The sequence below is a fragment of the Onthophagus taurus genome, chromosome 1 (genome assembly GCF_036711975.1).
Source record: "Onthophagus taurus isolate NC chromosome 1, IU_Otau_3.0, whole genome shotgun sequence".
NCBI classification, from domain to species: domain Eukaryota; kingdom Metazoa; phylum Arthropoda; class Insecta; order Coleoptera; family Scarabaeidae; genus Onthophagus; species Onthophagus taurus.
The window spans coordinates 34,059,042-34,076,223 of record NC_091966.1 but is presented as its reverse complement, the minus strand read 5'-3'; the positions used below and the strand labels follow the sequence as shown (position 1 = coordinate 34,076,223).

General features: G+C 33.4%; 1 protein-coding gene across 10 annotated transcripts in view; it reads left to right on the top strand.

Annotated features, from left to right (window-relative positions):
• LOC111429253 (CRK like proto-oncogene, adaptor protein) overlaps positions 1–17,182 on the top strand; it is a 150,554-nt gene that overhangs the window by 113,928 nt on the left and 19,444 nt on the right. For 4 of the 10 annotated variants that reach the window (XM_023065119.2, XM_023065117.2, XM_023065118.2 and 1 more), the window contains exons 1-2: positions 1,366–3,570; positions 11,754–12,154. The exons of 3 other annotated variants lie outside the window; for them this stretch is intronic. In XM_023065119.2, coding sequence (XP_022920887.2) covers positions 11,782–12,154 — 373 coding nt within the window. In that variant the 5' untranslated portion in view covers positions 1,366–3,570; positions 11,754–11,781. Of the gene's footprint in view, positions 1–1,365; positions 3,571–9,775; positions 9,791–11,753; positions 12,155–13,645; positions 13,741–17,182 lie in introns of those variants that run through there. 3 more of the 10 variants (XM_071200256.1, XM_023065120.2, XM_071200273.1) reach the window with 3 other exon arrangements.

The following is a 17,182-nucleotide window of genomic DNA, read 5'->3' as shown; positions in this document are numbered from 1 at the left end:
ACTACAATGGAGATACTTAAAGATTAAATGAGATCAAACCACTGCCTCGGCCGCAAGCGACCTCGGCTTGAAGATATAGCCGAGGTAATTATTACAAGTTAATTACGAGATAATTATTAGCCGAGGTAATTATTACCCAATATAGCCGAGATAATTTTCACTACAATCGAGACACTAAAGATAAAACGAGATCGTATTACTGCCTCTGCTGCAAGCCATCCCGGCTAAAAGATAAAATATCAAACGTAGTTATACAAATACGTACTATATCCTCCCTGTCTTAGTATATATTTTTGGTGATGGTGAAACGATGTAACTGATGTAGATTGCGACCGAGGCACTATGGAGATACTTAAAGATGAAATAAGATCAAACTGCTGCCTCGGCCGCAAGCGACCTCGGCTGGAAGATAAAACGTTACGATCTTGTTATACAAATAACTATTATTTATCAAATAGTAATACATAAATTAATATAATCAAATAACTAACACTTACAATGTTTCATGAGAGACCTTCCCATTGACAAGATTTTCTTTCAATAATATTAGAGGTCTTAATTTTAACATGTTGTCGATACATCTTTTAGGAAGGTTGTTTTCATCAGAGTATAAGTTTTTCTTTATTTCTGAAAATCTATGATTTCTCATTGCCTTTGTAACCAGTACAAATATTGCCTATTGTATTGTTTTGTTTAAGCAATTATTTTCATTAAAATTAAGAACATCGATATCACATTTGTTCAAACAAAATCTCTCCAAACTGATTCCCTAAAAACACCTGGATCTACCTTTTTGCATAACTTGAAAGCTACTTATTATCACAGTTGCATTTATTAACTCACCGCGAAACAACTTCAATTCAATACAAGAAATGTGTTTGTACCATTTCGATTTAAAATGATCATGCTATAGGAAATTTAATTTTTGCAAACTGGTTTCGAATCAATCTGTATATTAAGGTTATTAAAAATGAATTCCACAAATAATATTGTTATTGCTAAAACAATGGTGAATAATGTTTAATTTTTAATTGAAATCGAATGTTCATAAAGAATAATCTTTTAGTATAAATATCAGTGTCAAATCCTAAGCGACAATATAAAATAAACTCTAAATTCACAGTATACTTACACACCTTCTCAGTTAGTAAACATAAAGGAAGGTATTAGCATCTTGAAAATACTTGTTTTTGGATATCTCGATTAAATTATCATATAAAACTCATTGGAGCTACTTATTTCCTGGATAACTCCACTCTTCACAAAGATTACAAAAACCTTTTATGGGTACTTCACATTCTTCGTTAGAATGTATAATGAAATTCAGTCCAATAACTAGATTGTCCGTTTAAATAATCCATTAACATAATCGATTTTACTTCTATCAAAATGTTCATTAGGTTGCTTCAGTTAAAATCCAATACTTTACTCGCTACACTAGAATGTTACTGAAATAATGTGAACTGGGCATAAAGGTCAACGCAATAGAATACATGAAATAGTACACAAAGTATAACTGTGTAATTTATGTAACATCCTGGTAATGGGAATATAAATACAATCCCGTCAACGTATAAAGTCAGATACCTATTGTATTTAATCGTTCGCTTTGTGTTACTCGTATTTATAATGCACGAGGACGTAAGTTGACTTGGTTTTGCAAGCGTGCATACAATATCGATACTATTAGGATGAGGGATTTTTCTGCGCATGAATAATAGTGTTTTTTGTTTCGGAAAAAGGAAAAGCACATGCGCAGAAGAATGTTAAAATAATTGTAATTTGGTTTAAGGAAGTAATTAAAAAAATTCCGTGTGAAAGAGTCAAGTGAGTAAGATTTAAAATTAAAACTTCAGGTTGGAAATACTGTGGACAACTATTTATAAGGTCCTTAATTACTCTTGAGAGTAGAGTCCTACGGTGTAATCCGCAAAAACTATTACACGGCACGAGTAAAATTATGGCCCGGGGGTGAACTTCCCGAGAGGTGTGTCGCACGAGCCTTCTATATTTACCTCCAAGAAGTTATTAAAGTGCCCCTCATTAGCGTTGTACTTCATCCTCCCGGTTCGTAATTGGCTTTCAACGAACGCCACACTCGTTTCAACCGTTTGGCAAATGTGTTTCTATCCTATACTTAAATTATTTCCAAAAAAATATTTTAAATTTCGAATAATTAATATTGTTAAAAAAGGCAGAAACATCGAAGACCGGACTTGTGACATATAGTCGTCCTCCCACTCCTTCGACCAATGACCTTTGGCGCGTTTTAAAGCGGAGCCCCATTTTTAAGGTTGGTATACACGAGTGAAAGAGCGAGACCAACGTTGCCGCGCATTGTATATGATTTACGACATGCCATTTTTGAACCGGGGCTCCTGACCGGACAATCGACCAAAGGACGATAAGGGGGGCGATTTTTACCCGGCTAATTATGAAAACAATGCTTGTAAAGGGTTTGGTAATAAACCTTAGCAAATGTTCTCCAACAGAAAACGCTTTGATTATTTTTTGAAAACCTTTTTGTTGTTGCTAATCCTTACTTCTTGCATTGTTGCGTGCAAAACAAAAGCATCTCAAGAAAGATTAAGAAAGGAAAAAGTAGGCATTGTGGGGTCATGTGATCAATTGAGTGCACGAAAATACACCAAGGAAATGAAAAAGGTAGTTTATTTAATGTTGTTAATGGCACGAAATCGGCATTACACCACTCACTACTCATCTTTGATTAAGACGAACCAACTTCCGTTCGCCTTTTGCGCTTCCTCATTACCTGCAAGTTTTCGTTTACTTATTGCCTCTTTTCCAATCCCCCCAATTGGGCCAGAACCACTCCTTCAACCTCCACGCCTATAGCGCACTATAGTTCTCAAGAGCGGAACGAAAATCCCCACTACTTCTTTTACCGTTTAGTGTACAGTCACAAACAAAAAATAGTGTACTTAAATATAAAGTACCAAAAAATAAATCATTTTCCACTTTAAATCATTGTTGCAAAGAAAGTAAAAATTGTTCTTCTCTAAAAGTCTAAAAAGTAATGGTTTCTTTTATTGGCGACCTTCCATCTACTATAAATGTCTACGTATTTTATTGGTGACTGTACACGAACTCTCCGGGTAAGGCCCTCTGGCGTGCAGCAGTCTCTATGCCCAAGATGACCCATTGTCGCGTCACAAAGAACTGCTGATGATGACCGAAAGGCACGGAGAATTCTCTCTCCTTGGCATCAGGTCGACGAAGTCGTTCTCTTTCCTTGTTCTTTGCCCACCACATTGGCCGCGCGTCGGTCAGTTTCCTATCTCTTGCGCTTTCGCCTTCCTCGTTGCTCTTCAGAGACCCCAGTTGCAGCCACCTCGTTTGGCAACCACGCTAGTAGTCACTTGTCAACCGATGCGGAGTGCGCACGTGTTAACCCGGCTTTAAAACGCGGCACAAATTTATACCGTGAAAAGATAAAAATATATAAAAGAGACTATTTAAAAATTGTGAAGAAAAATTTTCCTTAGTTGTCGTTGTTGTTAATTATGGATTTTTTATGGACGAACTTTGAGGAATTTAGTGTTGAAAATAGTGAGTTTTAAAGATAATTTCTAATTACACCAACAAAAAAAAACATAGATGGAGAGTAATTTTAAAGAATTTTGTAAGGGATTGATATTGAAGCCCTCTTAGCAAACATTAAAACGTCGATCCTTTTCTTATCAAGTGGTCCACATAACCGTTTTAAGATAAGATCTTTTACGAAATCCCATTTTATTTAAGGAGTTTTAATAAAAGGATTAACCAGAAAAAATTATTAAGTAAATAAAAAAATATTTCAAAACGAGAAATTAAAAAGTGATCGAAAAAAAATCGTTTCAATAAAACCTAAATTCTCCAAAGTTATTATTAAGAACATCGCGTTTAAAAAAAAAACCTAATTTAAAATTTTTAAACATTTTACTATAGAAAAATTCTTTCTTTTATTTCTTCTACCATCCCATTTTAAAGTGTACCAAATCAGGTTATTTACGCTTTTTTTAACTACCAAAAAAAATCTATATAAAAGAATTTCGGAGAAGGTACCTCAAAACAGAAAGTCAACTACTTAGTTTCGGGTTTAGTTCGGCGTCTGAAGACGCACAACGAAATCCGAAACTTTCTAGTTTTAGGTCTAGAGTTAGTTCTAGTTTTAGGTCTAGTGTTAGTTCTAGTTTTAATTGTTATTCAGCGTTAGATTGTTGTATATTTTTTATTGGGCTAAAATTGGAACTAATACTAGACCTAGAACATGAAACATTCGGATTTAACCGTGCGTCTCTTAAGACGGTTAAACCAGAATGATTCTAGTTGTAGCTCTAGTGTTAGTTCTAATGATAGTGTTAGTTGTTTTTCAACGTTAGATTGTTGTACATTTTCCATTGAACTAAAACTAGAATTAACACTAGACCTAGAACTAGAATCATTTAGGTTTAGCCGTCTTATGAGACGCAGAGCTAAACCCGAATGATTCTAGTTCTAGATCTAGTGTTAGTTCTAATGCTAGTGTTAGTACTAGTTTTAATTATTATTCAGCGTTAGATTGTTGTATATTTTTCATCGAACCAAAACTAGAACTAACACTAAATATAAAAAAAGAACTAGAAAATTTCGGGTTTAGCCGTGCATCTTCAGACTCTCTTTCCCGTATTAGTTCCTTATATAGAGATTTTTTCATCTAAAATATACTTTTTTTTTTAATTTAAAGAACCGTTTCTTTTTGGTTAATACCTTCCCCTCATTATTGATCTGCTTTATCATCTATTAGCAGAAAACTAGGGTATATTACAACAACCAACGCCCTCGTAACAAATGATTGATTACTTAATAAAAATGCATCAATCTATCACAACTTGTCTATCCAGAAAGATTGATAAAAATGTACCCAGTTTCTCTTTAGCTGGGTCGTTGTATTTACGTATAACGTTTTCGTAGGGAAATCGACGTAAATGTCTTTATAAATAACGCGACCGCGGTTGCGTTTGTGAAATAAAAAAAAAAGTTTTCTCGTTCGTCCGTCTCTTTTGCTCCTAGTAGTACACACCTACACTATTCCGCAAGCTTAAAACTTTAACAAACAAACAGATCGGGCATTGTGCAACTTCAATCCAAAAATAACAACGAAAGCAAGCGTCTGCATTTTATCGATGTGTGTATTTATTTAATCGTTAAAAGAAAATAAGTTAAAGAACAGTGAGTCAGCAACATCATTAAATTGAATGAATTCGTACCGTATATTGTATAATATTGAACGAAGTACACTTTAAAATAGGTTCTTACCAATTTGTCTTTTGAAGTTTATAAAGGAAACGAACCATTCGATTAAGTTAATTGGTGTTTATTCTAATTAGTTTAGGACGCGCATCAGAGACGATGGTGGTAAATACTCAAAAGCAGCTCAATTTTAGATGAAACTGAGTCACGCGTTTGCGTGATGCTTCTGTGTTTGCATTAATTATGGTTTATTATGTAATGTTAATGGTAGGACATAAACGATATCCGTGGGAATATTTTGTTTACTGTTAACGTAATTATTGGTTTAGTATTTTAATGTAAACTAGTTATTTTTCATCTTTCTATATTATTAAAATAAGTTTCTTTAATTTCACAAGAATTCAAAAAAGAATAAGGTATTTTTAGTTAAATTTTGGCAACATCCATGCAAATTTAAATAAATCTAAGTGATTTTATGAGAATGCCACAATTTATTAAAAATTGGGATGTTTTTCGTTCAAATCTAAAGAAATTAAGAAACAAAGAACATTCAAGATTGAAAATTATCATCATCACAAATATTGAGGTTCCATTCGCTAATTAGTCAAGAATATATAAGAAGTCTTAAAAATCCACGTTGACACAAAAAATGACCCAGTTTTCATTGCAACAATACAGAGTATGAATTTGCATACAAACTGGGTCAGGTTTTAAAGATTTTGGAACAAATTGGATTTTTCAGACTTTATTTAGGACATTCATTCAACATGTTTTTCATAAATTTTCACGCCATATTTTTTGTACTTGTTAACATTTGTAATCTCATTTGGGAAAGTTTTGGTAATCTTAATAACTTTCCAAAGACGGTTGATGTATACTTGAACGTCGCTTATTTATTTAGGATCAGAGCCAAGGATAACAGCAGTAAGGAGTAATGGCAAGTTTAAGACGTTTAAATAAGTCTAAATTAAGTCAACCTAAGAGAAATGATTTTCAAACATAGTTTGAAGATATTTGAAACATGAAATACTACTCTAAATTGGTTATGTAATTTGAGTTAATAATTTAATCTTGAGGAATTACTATGTTATTGTTATAAACTATGTTATTTAAAAAAAGATAGAATTCAACTAGTCGAATTTCTGTAAACACCATCAATCAAAAGGTTCCTTATCATATCTCCTAATAATTCGGTATTAATGATCGTTTTTGTATTTAATCATAAATATCATTAACAAAGATATCATACACCAAGAAGGCGTAACTCAAGCAATCTTATTAAGTTGGTACATATTTGCGATGTTTTTAAGTTATATTTGTAAATGAAAATAACAATACACCATGTTTAAATACGTGTGGTTATGTTCACCATCAATTTCAATTACTACTTCACATTAGCTTGGCAGGCGGCTCTGCGAGCAAAGAAATCGTGATTCTTGGAGGCAACCCACGCTTTGACTTAGACTGCCAAGTCGTCCAAATCGTCGTAAATTGTATTTGGTTGCCAGTATTTCAGCAAAATAATTATGCAGCCTTTCACAAAGTGACAAAATTTAATGCAATGAGTATTTAAATCGATGAAATCATAAAGAATAGTTTTTGAAATTTTGTTTAACGACATTTGATAAATGAAAAATACGTAAATAATTTTAATGCTAAATAATATACAATAAAATGCTAAAGATAACAACTACAACAATAAATTGGAATGGTCTATATAATTTACAATGTGATACATTTTACAACCCTCAATTTAAGGAAGAAACAAATAGAAAATTAATCCATAAAATTGACAAAAGCTATAAACTTGAACTTTACGACGTATTTGAAATAGAAAAGTTTAAAGCTCACAAAAACACTTACAGAAGCTTGATGATCAAGTAAAGTTAGTTAAACTGCCATTATTGAAACTTGGAAACTTTCGTGTTTCTTTTAATTGTTAAATGTAAGTAATCAATTAAGATCCTTAAAAGAATTAATTCTATTATAGTGAATTATGTACAATTTTTTTATGATTCTATTCCGGATTATATTTTATTTGAATTACTGCATGTCGAAATCTGAACTTTCTAAGTCATCATTATTTGTTCACAAGTCAGTAGTTACTAAAATTGTAACCCCACTTAACCACTCCGTTCCGAAGTTTAGATTTAGTTCCTTAGTAAATATAGGGGATGTTCTACAAGGCATATCGTATTTCGGTTTCTCTGGTTGTATTGTATTATTTTCATTAAATCCCTTAAACCTGTATTGGTTTCAATGGAAATACTTATATCTTTGAAATCTTCAAGTGCCCACAACAATTTTTTCTACATTTTGTTGATGCTTTTCAGAATTACTAATCCTTTCTTGGTAATTTCTCTGATTGCAACTTAGAGACCCTGAATCTCAGCAATGGAATATATGCCACTCACCAATTCTCTTTTCTGCTTAAAACTCGTCATTTTACTAGAACCATGGTTATGTGTATATTCCATCACAATTTTTTTCTCCACTGTGATTATGATAGCATTATTGTTTATGTTGTGTCAAAGTTGATTGAAATTTCCTTCTGAGGCGGTTATAAACGCAATAACACGTTGCTCATCTTGAATGTATGTAGTCAATTATTTTTATTGATGAGAAGATATTTAACCATGAATTTGAACACCACCAGTTAAAGCTTACCTTTGTCAGTTTACTATTTTGATTGCTGGTTCTTGTAACCACATCAGATTATAATACCAAGAAGTGTTTCGATACCAAAACTGGGGAAAAACATCCCCAGAAACCATTAATATTTCTTTTATTTCCTTTAATCCGGTTCTAACCACTTGGCGCTAACGTTTGTTTGGCGAAAAAAGTGTCCCAAACTTCCAGCGATGAAGGTTCAGATTTTTGTAGGTGCCGTTACATGTTTTTTTAAAACCTTTTTCGGCATCGGATGTCAATTTAAATGACTTATTGCCGTGGAGCAAGTCTATATGTTATTAGGAGCTAGTCTATAATTAGGAGTTTGAAGCTGAACTTCTCATAATTACTTCTTTGTTGTAAGTTTCGTATTTACAAAGAGCTCGAAACCACAATGAGCCCAGGAGTCAATACAAGGTGTGTATTCGTAACCTTTAAAATACTAGATTGAGATGGAAAAGTTGTTCTTTCAAGCTATTGGTAAAGGTAATATGAAAGTATGTAGGAAGAATTCTCCGAAAAAGCTTTGGTTGCAAACGACCTAGGCATAGGTTCTTTTTGGTCGTAAAAGACTTATAATAATATAATCCAGCAACGTTGCAATTAAATAAAATTATACTTTCTCTGCTCATAATTAAGCTGAGGTCGCTTGCGTCCGAGGGGCTTCAATGCCAGCTGTCTCTTGGCACTTTTGCAATCACTCCCTATCTTTAAAGGTCACCATCGTAACGCCTCGGCCGCAAGCGACCTTGGCTAAAATAAAAACTATTTCTATCTTGTATTGTCTGCATCTCGTATACTCTTTCTTAAAGTTATCTTTGTAGCGGCTCAACCTAAGCGAACAGGACTTCTATTCTTGTTAATCGTAGATGATTTAAGTCGAGGTTACTTGCGGCCAAGGCACTACAATGTATTCGAAATTGTGTCAAAATCTATAAGAGATATAAAATCTTTGTTGCAGCATACTGGTAGACGTCTTCAAATATAATAAAAAGTTTAAAGCTATAATTTTTTGAAGATTTTTTTGCGATTCATAAAAATTATAAAAAAACCGTACTAATTTTATGACCAACCCAGTTTTCTCAGATCTGTTGTAATAAAACTCAAGAAATGTAATAAATCTCCTTAAAAACTCGGTGGAAAACATTAAAATTGCAGACAAATTTACATTTTTACGAGACATCTCTGTAATCCATAAAAACTATAAACGAATAGTATACGAATAAAAGTTTTAAATTGTCAAAAGTATCACAATTGATTTAAATTTAAACCAAAAGGAGAATACGAAACCATACTCAAAAAGGTCCACATGTAAATACACAGTCAAAAGATAACGTCGCTCGTGTACCTTCTGCCAAACATTTTTTCTTCTTTTTTTTTTTTCATGTTTCTTCAGCAAGTCAGGAGCCGTACCTGCAGATATTCATCTTCCGCGGTTTGCTTCGCGTACCGTTTTTTTCTTCCACTTTCCTCTTCTTCTTCTCTTCCTTTCAAGGTTCTTCTCTTCACTCTTTCTCCATGACAAAACATTGCATTGAAAAGAAAGAGTAAAAGAGAAGGAAAAAGAGGAGGAGGATGGTGGGCGAATTCCTTCTCTCGAAGTTATATATTCGTGGACGTGGGATTTGCTTCGCACGTTCCCAGCAACAACGCAAAGCTCCAAACCACAGTTGTAACAGTATCAGCTAACACGCACGTGTTGCAACTGGTTCAATTATCGGGCGTTTGGCTCATTCGGTTCGGTTTGAAAATTAAACCTGCGCTTCCACCATAATAAAAAGTTTTTGATATTAGTGGTTTTAAAGTTTTTAACTTAACGATTATGACGGTTTTATTGTTTTAAATGATTTGTTATAAGTGAGGTTGGTGTGGGTGGATATAAATCGATGTAAGGAAAAACCTTTTGTGTTTCATTTTAAAATTTGAAATTAATCGTGCTGTTTAAATTGTAAGAGCTTAGATGGGGGAGAAAAAGATATCGTTTGTCGGTAGAAAATAAGACAAGCACCTGACTTTTCTGTCATACACACACACGTATATATATATATATATATATATATTTACAGGTGATCTGAAAATAGAGTCAACGATCTCGATGGTAAATTGCCGTTGAAAAAAACGCTCATTAACATCCCCAGTGTAAACACGGCGAAACGAAGGAAGTGCGCCTTCTACTAGTTCCATGAAAAAAAGACTTCATGTCTCGTTTAATTTACCTTGTTGAACTTTTAGACACGTGCTGGTTTCGTTGCCGACGCCGTAAACCCTCTCCGTGTAGTCTCTAAAATTAGAATCGGTACCCTTTTGCTGCCAGTTAACTAAGGAAATGTTTCATTGGAAACTTCGGGGTTCTAATGAGAACAAGAAAAGGAAATGACAAAAAAATTAGTTTTTTATTTATTTTTTTTGGGTAATAAAATAGAGTTAGTTTTTAATTCCGATCTTGACATTTCCCTTTGGATTCACAACGGTTATTTGAAAGTCGCAATGACATTATGGTCTTTGTGAGTCCATCCTCCCGGTGCCACATACGTGGGCAGAAAAGTAATTGCCAGTCTGTCTAAAATTAAAGTCCCAAGACCCGACGCTCCACGCTGATTTTATTGTGAAACCTTTACTTCCTACATTTATGTTTTGAACAGCTGCGCGCCTCTTACGGCATCCTAAAATATTACTAATTACCGCGTTACGAGAATAGATTTCTGCGCGAATGAAATCTATTTAACGGTTTTATTGTTTGTCATAAACACAAATATTCAGTTACAAACAAAAAGAATTTAGACAATTCAGATTTATAATTCAACTTTAGTACTATATTAATCCAAAATTTTCAATTTTGATCTGTTTTTAATTTAACAATTACAGTAAAACCTCGACATAACGGATTGTTGTATATTTTTCATTGAACTAAAACTAGAAAGTTTTGGATTTAGCCATGCGTCTTCAGACGTGAAATAGTAGTTGCCTACCTATGCGTGACGTCACGAACGGGCCTTCGAGCTATGCAACTGTTCGCGGGATGTAGCAGTCCTCTCGATTCAAACAGTTTAGTGTAAATTAAAAATTTTTCATATAACGGACACTCCCTTTCCCGTATTAGTGCGTTATCAAGGTTTTACTGAATATTGAAAAATATGTGTTGGATGTTATCTTAGCCATTTATTTACAAGCTTTCGAACTAATAAAACTGTTGAAGGGGTCAATGAGAGGTCGAGCATTTATCACTCGAGCTGTAGACGCGATCCCTTTAATAATGTCAATAGCAAAAACAAAGCCACAATATGACCACTATTACCGAGAATTTCATCAGCAGGAATAACAAAATCGCATCAATATTTACTTTTATGATCACTGAAAGATAATAAATCTGACATTATTTCTTAATATGTGTGATTTCAACTTTTTATGTGCTTAGATTAAAACTAAATAAAAGCATCTATCTCTTATTAAAAAAAGAAAACATTTTATAAATTACACTCACGTCTATTACTTCTTTAGCTTTTAAGAACCGGCTGTGTGTATTGTTTACAGGCCCGATCTATTGTTCAACGACGTGTTTAGGAAAACGCCAACCGAATTTTTAAATAGCCATGAATCGAAACGAAACTTTTTTTTTGAGAAAGTTTTTTTTTAACTTGAATTGTGTTTTCTTTAATGAGTAATTCAATGGTAATGATTTTGACCCTAAAGCTAAATCGTCACCTCTTAAAACAGAAAATTACACACGTCGATGATGCTTTAATTAACCAATTCCCTCCATCTATGTTTTTTTTTACAATTTAAAACACGGTTACAATCGTCATAATCAAACGATTCCTTTCGTTAAGTGCGTGCTTTTCGTTTTCTTTTAGAATCATAAAAATTTAAATAAAGAAGAAAATGGCAACGATTTGTTTTGGACCTCCTCCACTTCCGCCAAATAAAAAATCTTTAATCAATAGTAATGGTTACTCAAGAAATAGAAAACACAGCCACAGTTTGTTATCGTCAACTTATCACAGTTTTCGCGATCCCGTTGAAGATGAAATCAATATCGTTCCGACTGAAGAAATAGAATTAGTCGAATTAAAAACTAAATCAATAAGGAAAGTGATGCACGCGAATTCGATGAATAGAGGTTACGACAAACCTGTATGTTTAGTAAGAAGTGCTTCGGATGGGAATTTACATAAGAAGAAGACGACCCCTTCACCTATGACACTGAATAAGTACATAAAAGTGCTTAGCGGCAGTTGGAAGAATCTACTTAACTGTAAGTACGCGTGGTAAAATTAATAGGGGAATAAACAGTATGGATACGCGCGAGTTACTTCTTCCATACGGATGCAAATTTCAGGAAATAACAGTTTGTGTAATGGGGGGACTCTCCGGAATAGTACTAATTACAGCCCGACAATAAAAGTTTATTGGCTACGGTTTTATGAGCCTATAGTCCTATGGGTCTAAGTTTATTTTCTCCCCACGTAAAATGAGAAGAAATAAATTTACTTTTATAAAAAAAAAAATTTGTACAGTAAAACCTCGATCTAGAATCTAACCCAGGTTATTTCTCAAGTTGCTCTATTCCAGGTTCATAGATAAACTCGGGGTATTCCCCGAATTGTCTATACAGTGTATTAATCAAGGACGGTAGTTCTAGTTTTAATTGTTATTCAGCGCTAGACTGTTGTATATTTTTCTTGATCTAAAACTAGAACTAACACTACACTGAAAAATATACAACAATCTAACGCTGAATAATAATTAAAACTAGTACTAACACTAGCATTAGAACTAACACTAGATCTAGAACCAGAATCATTCGGGTTTAGCTCTGCGAGCCTTAAGACAGCTAAACCCTAAGGTTTCTAATTCTAGGTCTAGCATTAGTTTTAACTCTAGTGTTAGTTCTAGTTTTAATAATTCTAATGCTAGTGTTAGTTTTATGGAAAATATACAACAATCAACTGAATGACAATTAAAACTAGAACTAACACTAGACCTAGAACTAAAAACTTTCAAGTTTAGACGTGCATTTTCAGAGTCTTTAAAGTGTAAATTAAAAATTTTTCATATTTCACTTCCTTTCCCATATTATTCCGTTATAACAAAGTTTTACTGTATCCAAACAATTTTTATAAACACGATAAATTTAGATCAAAGATCATTTTATTTGTAAATTTTACTGTCGCATCTGTTGGAATTTCGGGACAACGGGAATGAAAAGACAACAAGCACACGCCCGGAATGCAATTGTGGGATTAAAATTGGCAGAGTGGGTTGGTAGGCCCGAGATTCTTGCGCGAGACCCTGGTCGCATGCTTCGAATCGTTCGGACGCAATTAATTCGGCATCCGATCGACGTCGTCGTCGTCGTTGTCGTGCGTGGAATTTTCAAAGCCACGTTTCCGAATTGATATATCCACGCCCACGCCCCAATTACGGCTAAACCATCATCGCGACCTTCCAAAAAATCAAAAAAATAAAAATAAGCAAACAAAACCGACTTCGTTTGCGAGATCGTAATTCGCTCATTTTATAATTCTCATCGATCCGTCTCTCGGCAGCTCTCTTTTAAAAACAAACTTGGCTCCCGAGTTTGTGACAAAAAGAAAGAGGAGACGAAAATAAAAAAAAGTTTAACCGAAAGCTGCTCGATGCTGAAGGCATCAGTTTAAACGCGAATCTGGAACAGTGCGAGTGGGTACTTCATTTAAAATCTAGTGGGATGCTTCGGAGGCTCATTGTGCATTTTATGTGTCAAGTACTACAATTCTTTGGTGTGGAATTCCCACTTTTTTTTGTAGGGAACGTTAAGAATGAGTATTGCAGATTTGACGGAATGTTGTTGTAAAGGAGGTAAAGAATAATCATTAGAATAATTTTAGACAATAGAAAATAATTTTTACCTAGTTAAGCATACTTTTTTGGAATTAATGAAATATTAAGCAACCACCTACATCAACTAATATATTATTGGCTCAAATTAAGCACAATTATTCTTAAATCAATTTTATATAACCTATAATTATAACTATGTACAAAAATTAAAGATATGAGTTACGCAATATTGCGGAATAATCATAATTATTTTATAGAATTACATGAAAGCAAACTTTGGTGAGTTTGGAATCAATAAGAAGTCGTAAATAATCTATTGCCAAGACTCTGCACCTCGAAAACAACGATTGACAATCTTGGAACTTAATTTCTTAATTTTTTTGACAACCTGTGTAAATTCTATTATAACATTCTATTCTGTTCTGAAACATCTTGCTATTTAGTGATATGCTTGGAATTACTTTTTATATTCGCTTCATGTCATCTCTTTAAGATTCCAAACGAGTTTGTTTTGGAGAAACCAATTTTAAAAGTGATTGATACTAAAATCTGAAAAGGTTTTTAGCATATTGAAGTCGTTTGAGAAAGATCCATTTCTGTAATTTTATGTAGGAACGTAGAGTTAACATTGCTTTGAAATAATCTGATAGTAATTGGTCGTCATCTCAGAATTAGATAACAGATTATCTAACCATATTTGTTGGCCTTAATAAATTACTTTCATTAATATTATTAATAACATCAACAACTAAAGAAATAACTTCAATCCCTGGGTGTAATTTACTGAATACTCCGTTAATATCAGTACCACTAGTAAGGAAAAAACAAAATTGACAATATCACCGATGGCCAATCCAAATAATAACGTCCAAAATAAAAATATTCAGTACTTAATGAGGTTTTAAAATGAGATGGGTTTATCGTGTGTATCAATATGTCTTTCAATTTGACATTTATCTTCTCATACAGTATGGTAACCGGAATGTATTGAATAATCTGCTTTTGGAATTTAGAGGTGGTTAATCTTTTAAATATTATAGTTAAAAAATTCCAAGGAATTGGTAATCAAAGTTGATAACTATAACTAATCATAGTTGAGATGTATGTTGTAAGAATGCGATGATAAAGGAGAGGCGTCTATGTCGAAAATTCCATTCCATTAATTTGTCGGCGTCTTTTTCCATCACCAATTTATAGTGATGAGTTTTTTTATTAAAAAAAATGTTTAATAGTTTTCAAACTTTCTATTAAAGTAAGAATTTAATGCACGTCTTTATCGTGGAATTTTGTTTTATTTTTATTTACAAACTTCGGTAACTCCGTGATTGTGTAAACTTTTTCCGTCAATAAATTTTTGTTTATAATCCAACCCGACGTTTAATAATGATTCGATAAATTTTGCAAAATTACTTCTGACCAAGTTGTACTAATTGTGATACCTTCAGGAAAGCAACACTTTCAATCGTCAGGTACAATTTTGTATGTAGGGTATATTTTATAGTTAATGTAATAATCGTATGTTTCGTTTTTGTTGCAACACCTGCTTAAATGGTCAATTTGTCTAGAAAGAACTATGATATATCTTTGTGTCATTACTTGCCTTTACTAGAATTTTCAGCAACAAGCTTCCCATGTTTGACATATGATAGTTCATCTGGTGTTTTATGAGATCGTAAACAAACAGTTTTGTCTTTTTGAAATCTCACTTTTACATATGCTATGCTCATGATATAAAGTTGAGTATCTGGTGTAGACTATAACAGATTCTTCGATAAAAACATCCATCAAAATTGGTTTTCTTCTGTTTGATTTTCATAAACTAAAGTTAAATTGATAATGGTAAAAATCAAGTGCATTGTAATTAATTTTGACGAATATAATTTACCAATTCAACGTTTATCCTATTCAATCAATGAATAGCTATCACTGGTAAACTTTATTTTAGGCATTAACTTTTATTCTTAATTCTAAATGTATTGCTAATATCAAATTTGCAGTTTATAGCAGTTTTTCAGCTAAAATCATTTATTACACAAACCCAATTTGCATAAAACCTTTTTTCTACGCCTTTTTTGCATGAACCAACCTAGGGATACTACTCTGAATACCCCAACAGTAATCAGCTATCAGATTTGTTGAATGTAATATCTCTAAACTCTTAGGTTTAATACATCATTCTGGCGTAGGTTAACTGGCAACAATAATTTGTATCCTGTTTCAATGACTTTAATGTTGAATCAAGCATTATTTAAATAAACGATATATTACAATGAACACAATCGCATCTTCTCACTGTTATCATAAAACTTTCAATCCCTTTTGAATAGAAGTTTGAGCTTATCATGACACTAACCCAAAACATGCACACAACAAACCTAGAGCTGCTTTCTTCGCTTTTATTCTTACATCAGTAGAATTTTCAATGCATGCAGGTGCAAGTTCGAAAGTATTCGCTTTTCGAATGTCCTATTATGGATCAACAACAAATCTTAATAAAGATATTATGAGGTTGTCGGTGGAATTCTCATTCTCCATAGCAACATTCTCATAGGACACTGCATTGTCCTATGAGAATGTTGCTATGGAGAATGAGAATTCCACCTGTTTTCTTTAATTTTGAAATCAATCCTCTGACTGTCAACTTATATTGTGTTCCTCAATCAATTTTTCTATGGTGCATAAAAATGATCAATAAGGACAGTAATTTAATTGCATCTATTAGATTTTGTAATAAAGACCCGTAGTGGTAAAGCATGCTTTGCAAGCTTGTTACTGCTGCACTTGCATTATTCGTTATATTGCGCATTTGCCTAGGGGTTTTAGCCATCTCTCTAAGTTACTAAAAAGTCTAAATCACATTTTACCTTCCCTGGGTGGCACAGCACTTTAGCCTTCCGATATTGCGGATAAATTTTAAACGTAGTAACGATGAACGTTGGTGGGGTCTATGCTGGAAGCTCTGACGAATGGATAACCTGATGCCATCTAATATATACGGTAATATACGGTTCTACAACATAGCTTCCTTTGCCCATCTTGCAGAGAATAGCATAGCTTTGATCCAGCTCTAAGTGTTAGATGCGTGTGGTGCAACGACTATAATAAATAAGAGAAAGTCCCTCCTCTAACCCAGATCATCAGAGCTTCGTTTGTTAAAATGAGTGTACTAGACACTAAGGTTGACTTGAGTACGAGAGGCTATGTCCCAAACACAATTCACCCTGCTCGGCTATTGCAGTCGAAGACATGATTAGCCATTTTACCTGCGCTGACTTCATCTTCTTCGTTAACCCAACCCAATCATTCTAACTAGCAAAGTTCATCCGCCAAAATTTCCAAAGTTCTCAACTTTTGTGCTTTCTTTCTTCTCTGACTATGCATGATCTAATTAGTTAAAAACTAGTGGTGGAGTCTCTAACAGCTTGTTTAAAATGCGAAAAACTCTGAACGTTTTCCTGAA